This window comes from Arachis stenosperma, chromosome 6 (assembly GCF_014773155.1).
Source record: "Arachis stenosperma cultivar V10309 chromosome 6, arast.V10309.gnm1.PFL2, whole genome shotgun sequence".
NCBI lineage: Eukaryota > Viridiplantae > Streptophyta > Magnoliopsida > Fabales > Fabaceae > Arachis > Arachis stenosperma.
In genome coordinates this window covers 105,757,569-105,771,964 of record NC_080382.1, presented here as the reverse complement: position 1 = coordinate 105,771,964, position 14,396 = coordinate 105,757,569, and the positions used below count along the sequence as shown (strand labels likewise).

Genomic DNA, 14,396 nt, shown 5'->3' with positions numbered 1-14,396 from the left:
CACTGACAACGGCGAAACCCTTGCATAAGCTTGCCATGGAAAGGAGTAAGAAGGATTGGATGAAGACAGTAGGAAAGCAGAAAGACGGAAGGGACAAGCATCTTCATACGCTTATCTGAAGCTCTCACCAATGATATACATAAGTATCTCTATCTTTATCTTTATGTTTTATTCATCATCTATACCCATTTGAGTCTGCCTGACTAAGATTTACAAGGTGACCATAGCTTGCTTCATACCAACAATCTCCGTGGGATCGACCCTTACTCGCGTAAGGTTTATTACTTGGACGACCCAGTGCACTTGCTGGTTAGTTGTGCGAAGTTGTAGTGATCACGATTTCGTGCACCAGCATTCCACTTGCCTATGATGCAAGGAGATGAACGCCCCTACACTAGAAGGGTCAACTTTAATCAAAGGTTGGACCAAGTCCTTATGGACATATGTGTGGAAGGAGCTCAATGGAAGAGAGACTCCAAAGGCAAGCCAGTCCAACTAAGAAGACTGGATCTCAAGCCTATAGCTAGAGGATGGTTGGAATTCATTCAACGCTCCATCATTCCCACTAGCAACCGATCTGAAGTTACTGTGGATCGGGCCATCATGATTCATGGCATCATGATTAGAGAGGAAGTAGAAGTTCATGAGGTCATCTCCAATGAAATCTACAAAATAGCCGACAAGCCTTCACCCATGGCACGGCTAGCTTTTCCTCACCTTATTTGCCATCTATGTTACTCAGCTGGAGTTATCATAGAAGGAGACATCTCCATTGAAGAGGATAAGCTCATCACCAAGAAGAGGATGGAGCAAGCAAGAGAGACCCTTCACGGTTTTCAAGAGATGCATGAGGAAGCTCATCATCAAGAAATCCCTGAGATGCCCCAAGGGATGCACTTTCCTCCCAACAACTATTGGGAACAACTCAACACTTCCTTAGAAGATTTGAGCCACAATGTTGAACAACTAAGGGTGGAACATCATGAGCACTCCATCATTCTCCATGAAATAAGAGAAGATCAAAGAGCAATGAGGGAGGAGCAACAAAGGCAAGGAAGGGACATAGAAGAGCTTTAGAACATCATTGGTCCCTCAAGAAGAAGACGCCACTAAGGTGGATTCATTCCTTGTTCTTTATTTCTTTCTGTTTTCGGTTTTTAATGTTGTGTTTATCTATGTTTTGTGTCTTTACTTCATGATCATTAGTATGTAACCATGCCTTAAAGCTATGAATAAAATCCATTAATCCTTCACCTCTCTTAAATGAAAAATGTTTTAATTCAAAAGAACAAGAAGTACATGAATTTTGAATTTATCCTTGAATTTAGTTTAATTATATTGATGTGGTGACAATACTTTTGTTTTCTGAATGAATGCTTGAACAGTGCATATGTCTTTTGATCTTGTTGTTTATGAATGTTAAAATTGTTGGCTCTTGAAAGAATGATGAACAAAGAGAAACGTTATTGATGATCTGAAAAATCATGAAATTGATTCTTGAAGCAAGAAAAAGAAAAAAAGAAAAAAAATAGAAAGAAAAAGAAAAAGCAAGCAGAAAAAGCCAATAGCCCTTAAAGCCAAAAGGCAAGGATAAAAAGGATCCAAGGCTTTGAGCATCAATAGATAGGAGGGCCCAAGGAAATAAAATCCAGGCCTAAGCGGCTAAACCAAGCTGTCCCTAACCATGTGCTTGTGTCATGAAGGTCCAAGTGAAAAACTTGAGACTGAGTGGTTAAAGTCGTGATCCAAAGCAAAAGAGTGTGCTTAAGAGCTCTGGACACCACTAACTGTGGACTCTAGCAAAGCTGAGTCACAATCTGAAAAGGTTCACCCAGTTATGTGTCTGTGGCATTTATGTATCTGGTGGTAATACTGGAAAACAAAGTGCTTAGGGCCACGGCCAAGACTCATAAGTAGCTGTGTTCAAGAATCAACATGCTTAACTAGGAAAGTCAATAACACTATCCAAAATTCTAAGTTCCTAAAGAAGCCAATCATTCTGAACTTCAAAGGAAAAAGTGAGATGCCAAAACTGTTCAGAAGCAAAAAGCTACAAGTCCCGCTCATCTAATTATAATTAATATTCATTGATATTCTGGAATTTATAGTATATTCTCTTCTTTTTATTCTATATTGATTTTCAGTTGCTTGGGGACAAGCAACAATTTAAGTTTGGTGTTGTGATGAGCGGATAATTTATACGCTTTTTGGCATTGTTTTTAGGTAGTTTTTAGTAAGTTCAAGCTACTTTCAGGGATGTTTTCATTAGTTTTTATGTTAAATTCACATTTCTGGACTTTACTATGAGTTTGTGTGTTTTTCTGTAATTTCAGGTAATTTCTGGCTGAAATTAAGGGACTTGAGCAAAACTCTGAAAAAGGCTGACAAAAGGACTGCTGATGCTGTTGGAATCTGACCTCCCTGCACTCAAAATAAATTTTCTGGAGCTACAGAACTCTAAATGGCGTGCTCTCAACGGCATTGGAAAGTAGACATCCAGAGCTTTCCAGCAATATATAATAGTTCATACTTTATTCGGAAATTGATGACGTAACTTGGCGTTGAACGCCAAGTACATGCTGCTGTCTGGAGTTAAACGCCAGAAACACGTCATGATCCGGAGTTGAACGCCCAAAACACGTCATAACTTGGAGTTCAACTCCAATAAATGCCTCAGCTCGTGGATAGATTAAACTCAGCCCAAGCATACACCAAGTGGGCCCCGGAAGTGGATTTATGCATCAATTACTTACTCATGTAAACCCTAGTAGCTAGTCTAGTATAAATAGGATAATTTACTATTGTATTAGACATCTTTTGACAGTTTAATCTCTTGACTGTTTAGCCTTTGATTATTCGGTCTCTTGATCACTCAGGGGGCTGGCCATTCGGCCATGCCTGAACCTTTTACTTATGTATTTTCAACGGTGGAGTTTTTGCACACCATAGATTAAGGGTGTGGAGCTCTGCTGTACCTCAAGTTTCAATACAATTATTATTACTTTCTATTCAATTCTCTTTTATTCTTATTCCAAGATATACGTTGCACTTCAACTTTGATGAATGTGATGATCCGTGACACTCATCATCATTCTCACCTATGAACGCGCGTGACTGACAACCACTTCCGTTCTACTCTAGGCCGGATGCATATCTCTTAGATTCCCCAACAGAATCTTCGTGGTATAAGCTAGATAGATGGCGGCATTCATGGGGATCCGGAAGGTCTAACCTTGTCTGTGGTATTCCGAGTAAGATCCTGGGAATCCGGAAAGTCTAACCTTGTCTGTGGTATTCCGAGTAGGATTCCGGTATTGAATGACTGTGACGAGCTTCAAACTCCTGAAGGCTGGGCGTGATGACAAACGCAAAAGAATCAATGAATTCTATTCCAACCTAATTGAGAACCGACAGGTGATTAGCCGTGCTGTGACAGAGCATTTGGACCATTTTCACTGAGAGGATGGGATGTAGCTATCAACCAAGGGTGATGCCTCCAGACGATTAGCCGTGCAGTGACAGCGCATAGGACCATTTTTCCGAGAGGATTAAAAGTAGCCATTGATGATGGTGATGTCCTACATACAGCTTGCCATGGAAAGGAGTAAGAAGAATTGGATGAATGTAATAAGAAAGTAGAGATTCAAGAGGAGCACAGCATCTCCATACGCCTATCTGAAATTTCCACTATTGATTTACATAAGTATTTCTATCCCTTTTTATTTTCTGTTTATTATTTATTTTAGAAAATCCATAATCAATTGGTTTAATCTGCCTAACTGAGATTTACAAGGTGACCATAGCTTGCTTCATACCAACAATCTCTGTGGGATCGACCCTTACTCACGTAAGGTATTACTTGGATGACCCAGTACACTTGCTGGTTAAGTTGAACGGAGTTGTGAACCATGGTATTGGCATCATGTTTTTGGCGCCATTACCAGGAAAAGAAAAAGCAATGAATTTTACAAAATACAATAACAAAGGAATCACAATTTCGTCCACCAATGTCTTTGCTCTGTAATAGATCTAGTACCAATAATTTTAGGTTCCTACACTTTTTTAGGGTTTAATTGAGTGTTGCTAGGTCATAGCAACCTTGCTTGTACATGATTGATACTCTAGGGTATAAGCTTGGTTAAGAGTTAATTTCATTATGTTGTGTTGCTTATGATATCAATTGCTTTGTCAAATGGTTTTTTGTTTAATATTGTTGCAAGAAAAGTAAAAAGGATGGTAATGCAGGATTGATAGAGTACACAGTTCAATTCACTGCAACATCATCTCATGTTCATGAAGCTTATAGTAGTTGCTAATTTCAAATGAACCCCACGGGCGGTGACGACGGTGGCGACGCAAACCATAGACGCACAAACGATAGTAAAGTCACAAATTTTGGAGAGCAACTAGCGCCACAAACGTGGACCAATGGAGATGCGTCGTCGTCGTTCGGACTCTTGGAGGTGCTACCGGCGGTGGAGGATTCCTTCACCGGAAAGGAGAGGAGAAATGGCAGAGGAGAGGATAAAGGGGGTTAGAGTTGGTTGCTGAGAAAAATGAAATTGGATTTGGGGGTTAGGGCCCTTAATTAAAATTAAGGGCATTTTTGCAATTTAAAATTTTAGTCTCTATTTTTACTTCAAACCAAATAAGATACTGAGACATAAATTAGTATTGTACAATTTTATACCAAACATAATACTAAATTAGATTTCTGTCTCTGTCTCTCTGTCTCTCTGTCTCTGTCTCTTGGTCTCTGTCTCGCAACCAAACGCTACTTTATGTATGTGTAGGGACTATTTTGATGTCACTTATGTAAGGTGAGGGACCATTTTGGGTCCCGATAGTCCGAAACAAAATGAAATTCAGGAACCATGTTGGCTTACTACCCCCTGTTCAACGCAGCCGCTTGGAAAAGATCAGGAATTAATCAAAGAATTGGGTGCCAATGTGGTCTGGAGATGTAGACTATGAATAATTCGAGGTCCATGTATGACCAACCAATATGGAAGTGGATTTGAAAAAGAGAATATGCACCTGTAGATATTTGCAACACCTGACCTGCAAGTCCAAACAAGACCACCAAAGCTCCCACAAAAAAGAAGACAACCTCCACCATCTGAACCAGCCTCAATCCCACCACCAGCAATCGGTGCTCCTCCACCAAATGTTTCAAATGCTTCTCCACCACCCAATATTCCAATTTCAAACACCCCCAACAACTGCTCGTATCAATCCAATGGTTGGTGCATCTGCGGCTACAGCTTCAAGGTTGCGTAACGTCCTGCATTTTGTACCAACCCCGGAGTTCAAACCACCAAGAAAATTCAAGAAATGACCATTTGCTATTTTCTGTTGAGACATTTTGATTTTACACATTGAACTTTATGCTTTCTTAGATCCATGTGTCAAGTGTATGTGTTTTGGATTGTAAGTTAAATACTGTGTTACCTTTTGATGGTGTTTAGTTTGACACAAATAAATTTGAAAACAATTAGTATAAGCTGCATATTGTCATATGAAATGGCAGCTCAACAATGGCAGAGAAGACGACGGAGAGTAGAGAAGAAGAAACATAGTAGTTTCTAATAATAAATTGGGAATTAGGGTTATAAAATAATTCAGGGACTAAATTGAGTTAAAAAATGATAATAGCCACATCAGATAGCTGTTGCCATTCCAACGTGGTGCCTCTCCATACACGTCATCACGCCGTTTGGGAATATTCCTCGAAAAATGCTTCACGACCGTGAGTCACCTTTGTTAAATTCGGGGACAATATTGGGGCCAATGCAAATTTAGGGACGACTTTGAGGCTCGAGTGCAAGTTCAGGGACCACTCTGAGATTTAACTCAAATACTAAACTATTATGTTATACTATAGTGGTCAAAATCGAACTGGTGATCGAACCGATTAAGTTACTGGGTTACTAGATTATTGGTTCAATCGGTAGATCACCAGTTGAACCGGTTGATCCGATCCTATGTAAATAAAAAACAAAATATAGTCAAAAATTTAAAATACATATTTTCACTAACATTTTAAAAATATTTAGCTATTCTAAAACAATATGGAACAGGAACAATAAGTATTTTGTTAATTTTACTCTATCATAAGTTTTTGATTTTATTTTTATATTAAAATAACTATTATTTTTGAATTTTAATAATTTATTGATTAGTTTATGTCTATTATACTATTATATACTACAAGTATTCACTGAAAATAATATTAATAGATATTATATAATTATGAAAATAAAAAATAAGTGAGTTTATAATTAAAATTAAAATAAATTAAATAAAAATAAATTATTTGATAAAAGATATCATATGTATTTTAATTTACACAACACATATATTAATAACAAACAAGACAGCCCTGGTGGTTGTGACTACAATTTCTCTCGTTGAGGAGGGGAGGTTTGAACTCCATCTCTTTCATTGTGAGGAAATTTTGAAACTCAAGCAGTTCGGTTGGACCGGCTTTTATCGATTCGCACCGATTCTGTCTTATACGGTCCAATTATTAGACCGAACTAATATAGGATCCGATTCACTAGTTTTTTGGTCAAACTGGTCGGTCTAGTCCAGTTTTAATAACTATGTGTTACACATGTTACATACCTGAACTACTATGTTTACTTGCTGAGAAAAATGCACCACATTAATTCCTGACCCATTTTTCAATAACGACGTGATGACATGGCTTGATGACGTGGGCTGTTAGTGACACCTGTTACTCCATAATTTGGCAACATGTAATGGTATGATAATGTGTTGACCAGTGACACGTGGCATGCTAATGTGGATAGTTGTGCCACGTGTCACAATGCTATTTAGTCACGTGTTGCAACAATATTCGTCCATGTGTCATCTATTATGTCATCATCATAGATGCACCAAATTAGTCCATCACTTTGCATTAAGTGACTCATTTTAGTTCCTAAAATTGAATGTCGTGCACCAAACTAGTCTCTTCACTAGTTTTTTCTCATTTTTTAAAAAATTTAAAATTTTCAATATCTTGGATGCACTAATTTCAATTCTATTTTTTCACATATCGTTTAAATACAAGTGCTTTTTTTTAAATTTTTAAGATTTTAGTAATTTTTTCTATAATAACTAAATTTTGTAATATATAAGTATGTTATTATAAAAAAGAATTATATGATTGATTAGACACTTTTTTTTTTTAAAAAATGTGTTTTTTACAATGAATTAAGAATTAAAATATACATTTTTTTCGGTTTTTATGAAATACACATTTCTATTGTGTGTAAATGGGCTAGACTAAAGGCACTTCAAGCACCCTCACTACCATCTCCGACCTCTTCAGTCTAGACGAAAGAGGTTGGAGATGGTAGTGGGGGGGTGCTTGAAATATCTTTATGTCAACTCCAAGACGGCGGTTACGGATATCCGCAAGAGAACAAATATTTTATAAAAGCACTTGTATTTAAGAAATATGTGAAAAAATAGAATTGAAATTAATGGATTCAAAGATATTGAGAATTTTGAATTTATAGAAAAAAAAAAGAGAAAAAACTAGTGAAGGGACTAGTTTGGTGCACGACATTCAATTTTAGGGACTAAAATGAGTCATTTAACCTAAAGTGAAAGACTAATTTGGTGCATCTATACTGATGACACAAGGACGAATACTGTTGCGACACGTGGCCAAATAACACTGTGACACATGACACAATCATCCACGTCAATATGCCATGTTTCACTGGTCAACACATCATCATACCATTACACATGGCTAAATCATGGAGTGACACGTGTCACTAACATCCTACGTTATCAAGCCATGTCATCATATTGTTGATAAAAAATAGGTAAGAGATTAACGTGGTGCATTTTTGTCAATCTCAGAGATGTAATTGATGTAATTGAAATCTCATGGACAATTTTAGTGCACATACCAATTTTAGGGACCATTTTGGAGTTTAACTCTATATTAATGTTTATATTAGATATTTAAATTATAATTATATTTTATGATTTTTATTTATAATTTATTTATTATTTTGTTATAAAATAATTTTTTTAGTTGAACTATAGTTGAATCAGTTGAACTAATAAACCAATAAATTAATAGTTAGAGTATTTGATGACAAGTCAGAATTTTAGTTTTAATACTTGATTATTGCTGTTTTAAGGTAAGCTCAATAATTGATTGATGCTATTTTAATGTAAGTTTTTTTTAATGTAAGTTTAATATTTGATTGTTGCTCTTATTTAATTGTTTTAATGTAAATTTAATGTAAATTGAAATTTTTTTATTAGTTATTTTTAAAAATTGATAATTAATTACTGTTACTGTATATTAATAAAAATATATTTTTTATTATTATAAATTTAATATTTGTAAATTGACTATTTTGGATTTGGATCCTCTAAAGTTTGAATTTCACTTTAGAAAGTAAAGTGTGATCTTCTACCCTTGAATAATTTCTCTTTCATATTTATTCTTGGTCCCACCTATGAAATCAATGGTGAGAGATCACACTTTACTCTCTAAAGTAAAATTCAAATTTTAGAAGATTCAAATTCGACTATTTTATATTTGTATTTAAATAAAATCAAGTTAATCGGTTTAACTTGTCGAATCAATAATCTAGTAATTTGACATTAACCATTTGGTTCTGACAACTATGCAAAGGCACAGGCAGGCATCTCTGCTCGCTCATTCACGTCGTGGTCGCTTTTGGTTCACAGCGCCGGTGTCTGTTCTTCATCTTCTCATCCTTTCACCGTCCTCTGCTCGCCGGTCCCGTCGTCATCCCGCCTCTAGTTGCTACTCGCTGTGAGTGGTGAGTTCCTACTTCCCTGTCTTCACTCCAGTGAGTTCAATCTTCAGCTTTTCTTTACATAATTAATTAATTTATTAATAGTAATTAGTTGATTTAGGTTTTTAAATTTTAGATAAGTAGAATTGGTTTAAGTGGCTGATTTGTTAGTTTTTAAATTTAGGTTTTTAATCAGGTAGTTTATTAGACGATTTAGTAGTTAGTTTTAAAATTTATTATTTTAATTAGGTAGTTTGTTGGCTGATTTTGTAGTTAGTTTTGAAATTTAGGTTTTTCATTTGTTTGTTAATTGGTAGATTTAGTAGTTAGTTTTGATTAGGTCTAACATTGTGTTTCTAGTAATACTCTAGAATCCATTCATGATGCCTCATATAGTCATATTCAACTCTCGCCTTACAGTCCTTTTGGATAAGGATTTTGATTTTAATTATGCCTCAAATTCATTATACCTGTGTTGCTAATGATATTCACCATCTGTTTTAAGTTTTGGCTCTGTTCCAAATTCAGGTGTTTTGCTGTTGATAAAATTTTCATTGGCACCCCAACCTAATGTCTTTTGTGACTTTTTATCAATCATTAACTATATCCTCAGTTTGGTATTTTAATTCTGAGTCTGGTGAAATATGATTGCAATTCTTATTTTCTCCTACATTCATTGGGATTTTCTTAGTTATGTTTGCGACACTCGAGGGAAGGCCATCACAAGCTAAGTACCAAAGTAAGAAGCTTCATTGCAAGCCATTTTGCTATTTCAAATTCCATCGCTTAAATAAAGGACATGAACCTGTTGTCAAGCTTCTTTAGACACCAAAACTCTCACCCTTTCACCCCTTTCCTCTTTCTCCAAAGAAGATGGAAGAAACCAACGATCTCTGCACAAACCCGTTTAGAAGACAGGGTTCGAGACACTCACCTCGATAACCTTGTATCCTGCATGTCCAAGCTCAGACTCATCCTTGGAATCCACACCTTCATGTCTTCCCGGAAGCGTGGAACCTTCGTTTCCCTGCAGCTCATGTCCCGCTGGAGGAACATCCTCGGACTCAACATCCCTATTGGCTCCTTCCTCCGCAAGTACCCACACATTTTCGAGGTGTTCCTTCACCCCGTAAGGAAGAACCCGTGTTGCAGGGTCACAAGGAAGATGAAGGAGCTGGTCCTAATGGAACGTGTTGTTGTGAGGAACAATGAGTTGGAGGTTGTGAAGAGGGTGAAGAAGCTTCTTATGATGTCAGTGAATGGCACACTTCGTGTTCATGCTTTGAGGATGATTAAAAGGGAACTTGGTTTGCCTGATGATTTCCGAGACTCAATTTTGGGAAAGCATAGTGATGACTTCAGGTTGGTTGGCTTGGAGGTTGTGGAATTGGTTTGTGAAAATGGTGAATTTGGGGTTGTTGCTGAAGTTGAGAAATGGAGGGAAAAAGAATACACTGAAAAATGGTTGAGTGAGTTTGAGACAAAGTTTGCATTCCCAATTAAACTCCCAACAGGTTTCAAGATTGAGAAAGGATTTAGAGAGAGATTGAAGAATTGGCAGAGGCTTCCTTATACTAAGCCTTATGAGAGCAAAGAGGCCATAAGGGTTAGAAACTCGGGCAGTATTGATCGGTATGAGAAGAGAGCTGTTGCTGTTCTTCACGAGCTTTTGAGCATGACTGTCGAGAAGATGGTTCATGTTGATCATTTGGTGCATTTTCGTAGGGATTTCGCAATCGAGGTTAATCTGCGCGAGTTGTTGCTGAAGCACCCTGGGATATTCTACATATCCACAAAGGGGAAAACTCAGACTGTTATTCTTAGGGAGGTATATAGGAAGGGGAGTTTGATTGAGCCTAATCCTGTTTACACTGCTCGGAGGAACATGTTGGAGCTTGTGTTGTTGCGGCATAGGAAGACAAAACAAATGGTAGATTTTGATGAATCGAGTAAAGGGGGTAACAGTGTGGTATGTAAAGCGAATGAAGGAGTTAAAAGAGAAGGAGATTGGGTGATTCCGTTCTTGGAGAGTTGTGAGGAGAAGAGGTCATTTTGATATTATGGACTATGGAGAAGGTTGCAGAGGCTATGTAAGAGAATTTTTTGCATGATTAGTGATTTCATGATTAATGGACCAAAATCATTCAGGTGTGGATAAGGAGGTAGTTTCTTGCTGCAAAATGGTTAGTTTTTAGTTGTATCCTAATGTAAACATTTTATTCTGCTTTTGTTGTTCTGTTTGTGTGCCTATGCACTTTAAACATCCTAATGCATCTAAAAGAGATTTAAATATAAATGGTATAAACTCATATATGATTTATAAAAGGGCACTGTGGTGTTATATTTTGGTGTAGTTGACTGCCCCTAGTGGAAAAAGGTGGTTGCTGCTGCTGCTGCTGAGCAATGTCCTTATGGGACACTGGGAAGAAACAACTTACTATCATGAATGCTTGGTCAAGGAGCCGACCCTTCTTGCCTGAAGGTATGAGCTTATTATTCAATGTCATGTTGTCTTTAGGTCAAACTAGATTCTTATGATTGATTCAATTTTTAAAAGAGATGTTTTTACTACCTATGCTGATCCAACTGATGACTCCAATACCGCAAGGCATGCTGCCACTTTGCTGTTGCTGTTGTTTTGGAAATGCTGAGAATTGCAGTAAAAGGCACATGAAACGACTGCAATTGCCGCCGTGATGCGACTACATAAAGCACTGCAATGCCATACAGTTAAAGTTCAGTTCAGTTCAGTTACAAGACAGGTGAATTCTCACATTAAGTAGAGTAATAGTGCTTCATGATAAAAAGTTTTATGATTTGACCAATGAGAGTGGCAACTTGGTGTAAATTTGACCAATTCAAAAATAATACCCCGCGTCACTTTTTCATTTTCTTCTGATGAAATATCAAAATACCACTTCATGATAGCAATGGCCATCAAAGGATTGTATAATATTGCTGCCAGTGCCTTGTGATGAGATTAATATTTCTGTATTTTTCAGCAGCCATAATTCTACTAGTCACGCGAGCTAACATCGCTTGATCTGTTTCGAACTTTCTCTTCTCGTGGAAATTTGATTAGCTTTCGGATTCTAGTTCATAAAATGAATTTACTTTGGTGTATAATTGTATATGCTTGTGATGTTGCTGGTACTTACAGAAATGCAGCGAAATGGATTAGACCTTGTCAAAAAGGCTGAAAACAAACGAGGAAAAGGAAATTGTGACTATGTAGTTGCAAACCCTTTCTCTCCCTCCCTTTTTTTTTTTAAATTATTTTTTAGCATTTGAAATTGATTTGCAAGTGTAGTGCTTATGTTTGGTTTGGCAAAATTTTTATTTTTTAAAAGTCGTAACATCTAAGTTTGGTAAACTAAATTAAAAATGACTTTTATTAAGTATAAGTTACAATAAGTATGTTTGGTAAAATAGTTTTTAAATTTTAAAATATTATAATAAATATCAATGTAAGAATTAAATTTGGATATTAATTAATGTACGAGGTTATATTAGACTTTTGAAATTTTTGATAAATATAAGTGAATTTTAAAAGGTTTTATCTTAGATGTTTTTAAAAATATTTCTATTTTTAAAATTGTAAAATGCAAATACAAACAAATAATCTTTTTTATTTACTATATGCAAAACAAGGAATTTAGCAATTTTTTAAAATATTTTACCAAACTAATTCTTAATGTAGTTACGTATTCACATTTATCACCCGTATCAGCTTTTCAAAGCAATCCAAATTTCATAAATGTGGAGGGGGAAAAGAGTATACATTAAATCACAAACTAAATTTTACTATTGTCCCATAAAAATTGATTATTTTGTCACACAATCAAAAGAAAAGGGTATAATAATTAGAAGATTTAATTAATAATTTACTTAAATTATAAATAGGATTTATTATTTTAATATTTTGTATGTGCAGATGTTTTCAATTACGTTTTTTTATAGTTTAAGAGTTTTCAATTAAGTTTTTACAATTTACAGAAAATTTTAATGATTTTCTCATAATTTGAAATATTTATAATCAAATCCCTATATTATATCAAAATATCAAAGCAGACAAAAAAGAAGATTTGTCATTTGATGTAGGAATTCTATTTCAAAATTTTTAAACTATAGAACCTAAATGAAAAATATTTATGTAGCATAAGATGTGATTAGGAATGTGTAAATTATAGAAACTTGATTAAAAATTTTTTACCAAACAAAATTATGATTAGAAACTCTTAAAAAGAAAAATTAAATTTTATTAGATTAATTTTATAAAATGTTAAAATTTTATTTTAATAACATAACTTTTTTATACCATAAATTCTAAATTTTAAATAAGTAATACCTCTAAAATGATTTATGACTTGTTTGAGTAAGCTTTTACAAGAAGAATTTTTTAAGAGATCTTTTAGAAAAGTAAAATTAATTTTATGTTTGGATATTTTATATTAAAATATTTTTTTATTTAGCAATTTAAAAGACTTTTTTTGTTTATTTATTATGTTAAAAATATTTTTTTTAGATAAAAACACTTGTATTTAAACGACATATGAAAAAATAGAATTGAAATTAGTGCAACCAAAGATATTGAAAATTTTAAATTTACAAAAAATAATAAAAAAAACTGGTTAAGAGACTAATTTGATGCACGACATTCAATTTCAAGAACTAATGAATCACTTAATGTAAAGTCACATACCAATTTGGTTCATTTAGAATGATATAGCAGATGACACGTGGACGAATAATGTTGCAACACGTGGCACAATCGTCCATGCCAACATGTCACATGTTACTAATTGATCTATCATCATATCATTACACGTGTCCAAAACATAAAGTGACACATGTCACTAACGGTCCACATCATTAAGCCCCGTTAGCACGCCGTTAACATAAAATGAGTCAGGGACTAATATAGTGCATTTTTGTCAATATTAAAGATTGATTGGTGCAATTAAAATCTTAGAGACGATTTTAGTACACATCGTCAATCCTAAAGAATAAGGACTACTTTAAAGCTTAACTCAACAATATAAAAATATTTATTTATTTATTTATTATGTTAAAAATATTTTTGTTTTAGATATAAGTTTTTTTAAAAATTAAAAATTTTAGTTTTTTAAAAAATATTTTTTTAATTTTTTTAGTACTTTTATTTTTTATTAAAATTTATTAAATATACTAAAAGATAAAAAATATTAAAAATATTGTTTTTCTAATAACTTACGCACTTAATCTTATTATATAAAGAAAAATACTACCTATCTTTTAAAATGTAACCTTTAGTCATCTTTTTAATTTAATAATATTATTTAATTATTTTTTAATTGAGTCAATCTCTAAGTTTTTAGGTAAGCACATAGTTAATCAGATTTAATTTAAATTTTATCATCTAAAATCTCTCTAACTTACTCTATAAAAATAAAGAAGTTACTTTTTTTTTTCTTCTCTCATCTGGTCTACACACCATTATCACACGTACAGCACTCTTTTAGTCTTTTCTCTTTCAACTTTTTCACGTTACTATTCCTTCTAATTTTTGTCTTCTTATTGTAAAGTCTCTGAACCTCTTGTTCATAGAAGCCTTGTTAG

At 34.4% G+C, this 14,396-nt stretch overlaps 1 protein-coding gene across 2 annotated transcripts; it reads left to right on the top strand.

Annotated features, from left to right (window-relative positions):
- The first annotated feature begins 8,632 nt into the window (after positions 1-8,632).
- On the top strand, positions 8,633-11,725 carry LOC130933229 (protein ROOT PRIMORDIUM DEFECTIVE 1). 2 transcript variants are annotated; one of them, XM_057862781.1, is made up of 4 exons: positions 8,633-8,822; positions 9,490-10,981; positions 11,153-11,280; positions 11,459-11,725. In XM_057862781.1, exon 2 carries the CDS (start codon positions 9,598-9,600, stop codon positions 10,852-10,854), a length of 1,257 nt encoding a protein of 418 aa, XP_057718764.1. In that variant the 5' UTR covers positions 8,633-8,822; positions 9,490-9,597; the 3' UTR covers positions 10,855-10,981; positions 11,153-11,280; positions 11,459-11,725. The 2 variants fall into 2 exon arrangements, with proteins under 2 accessions (XP_057718764.1, XP_057718763.1); XM_057862780.1 differs by having other exon boundaries at positions 11,407-11,725.
- Positions 11,726-14,396: the final 2,671 nt, after the last annotated feature.

Excerpts from the sequence above, each read along its gene's own strand:
- LOC130933229 (XM_057862781.1), top strand. The coding sequence starts at position 9,598 with ATGAACCTGTTGTCAAGCTTCTTTAGACACCAAAACTCTCACCCTTTC.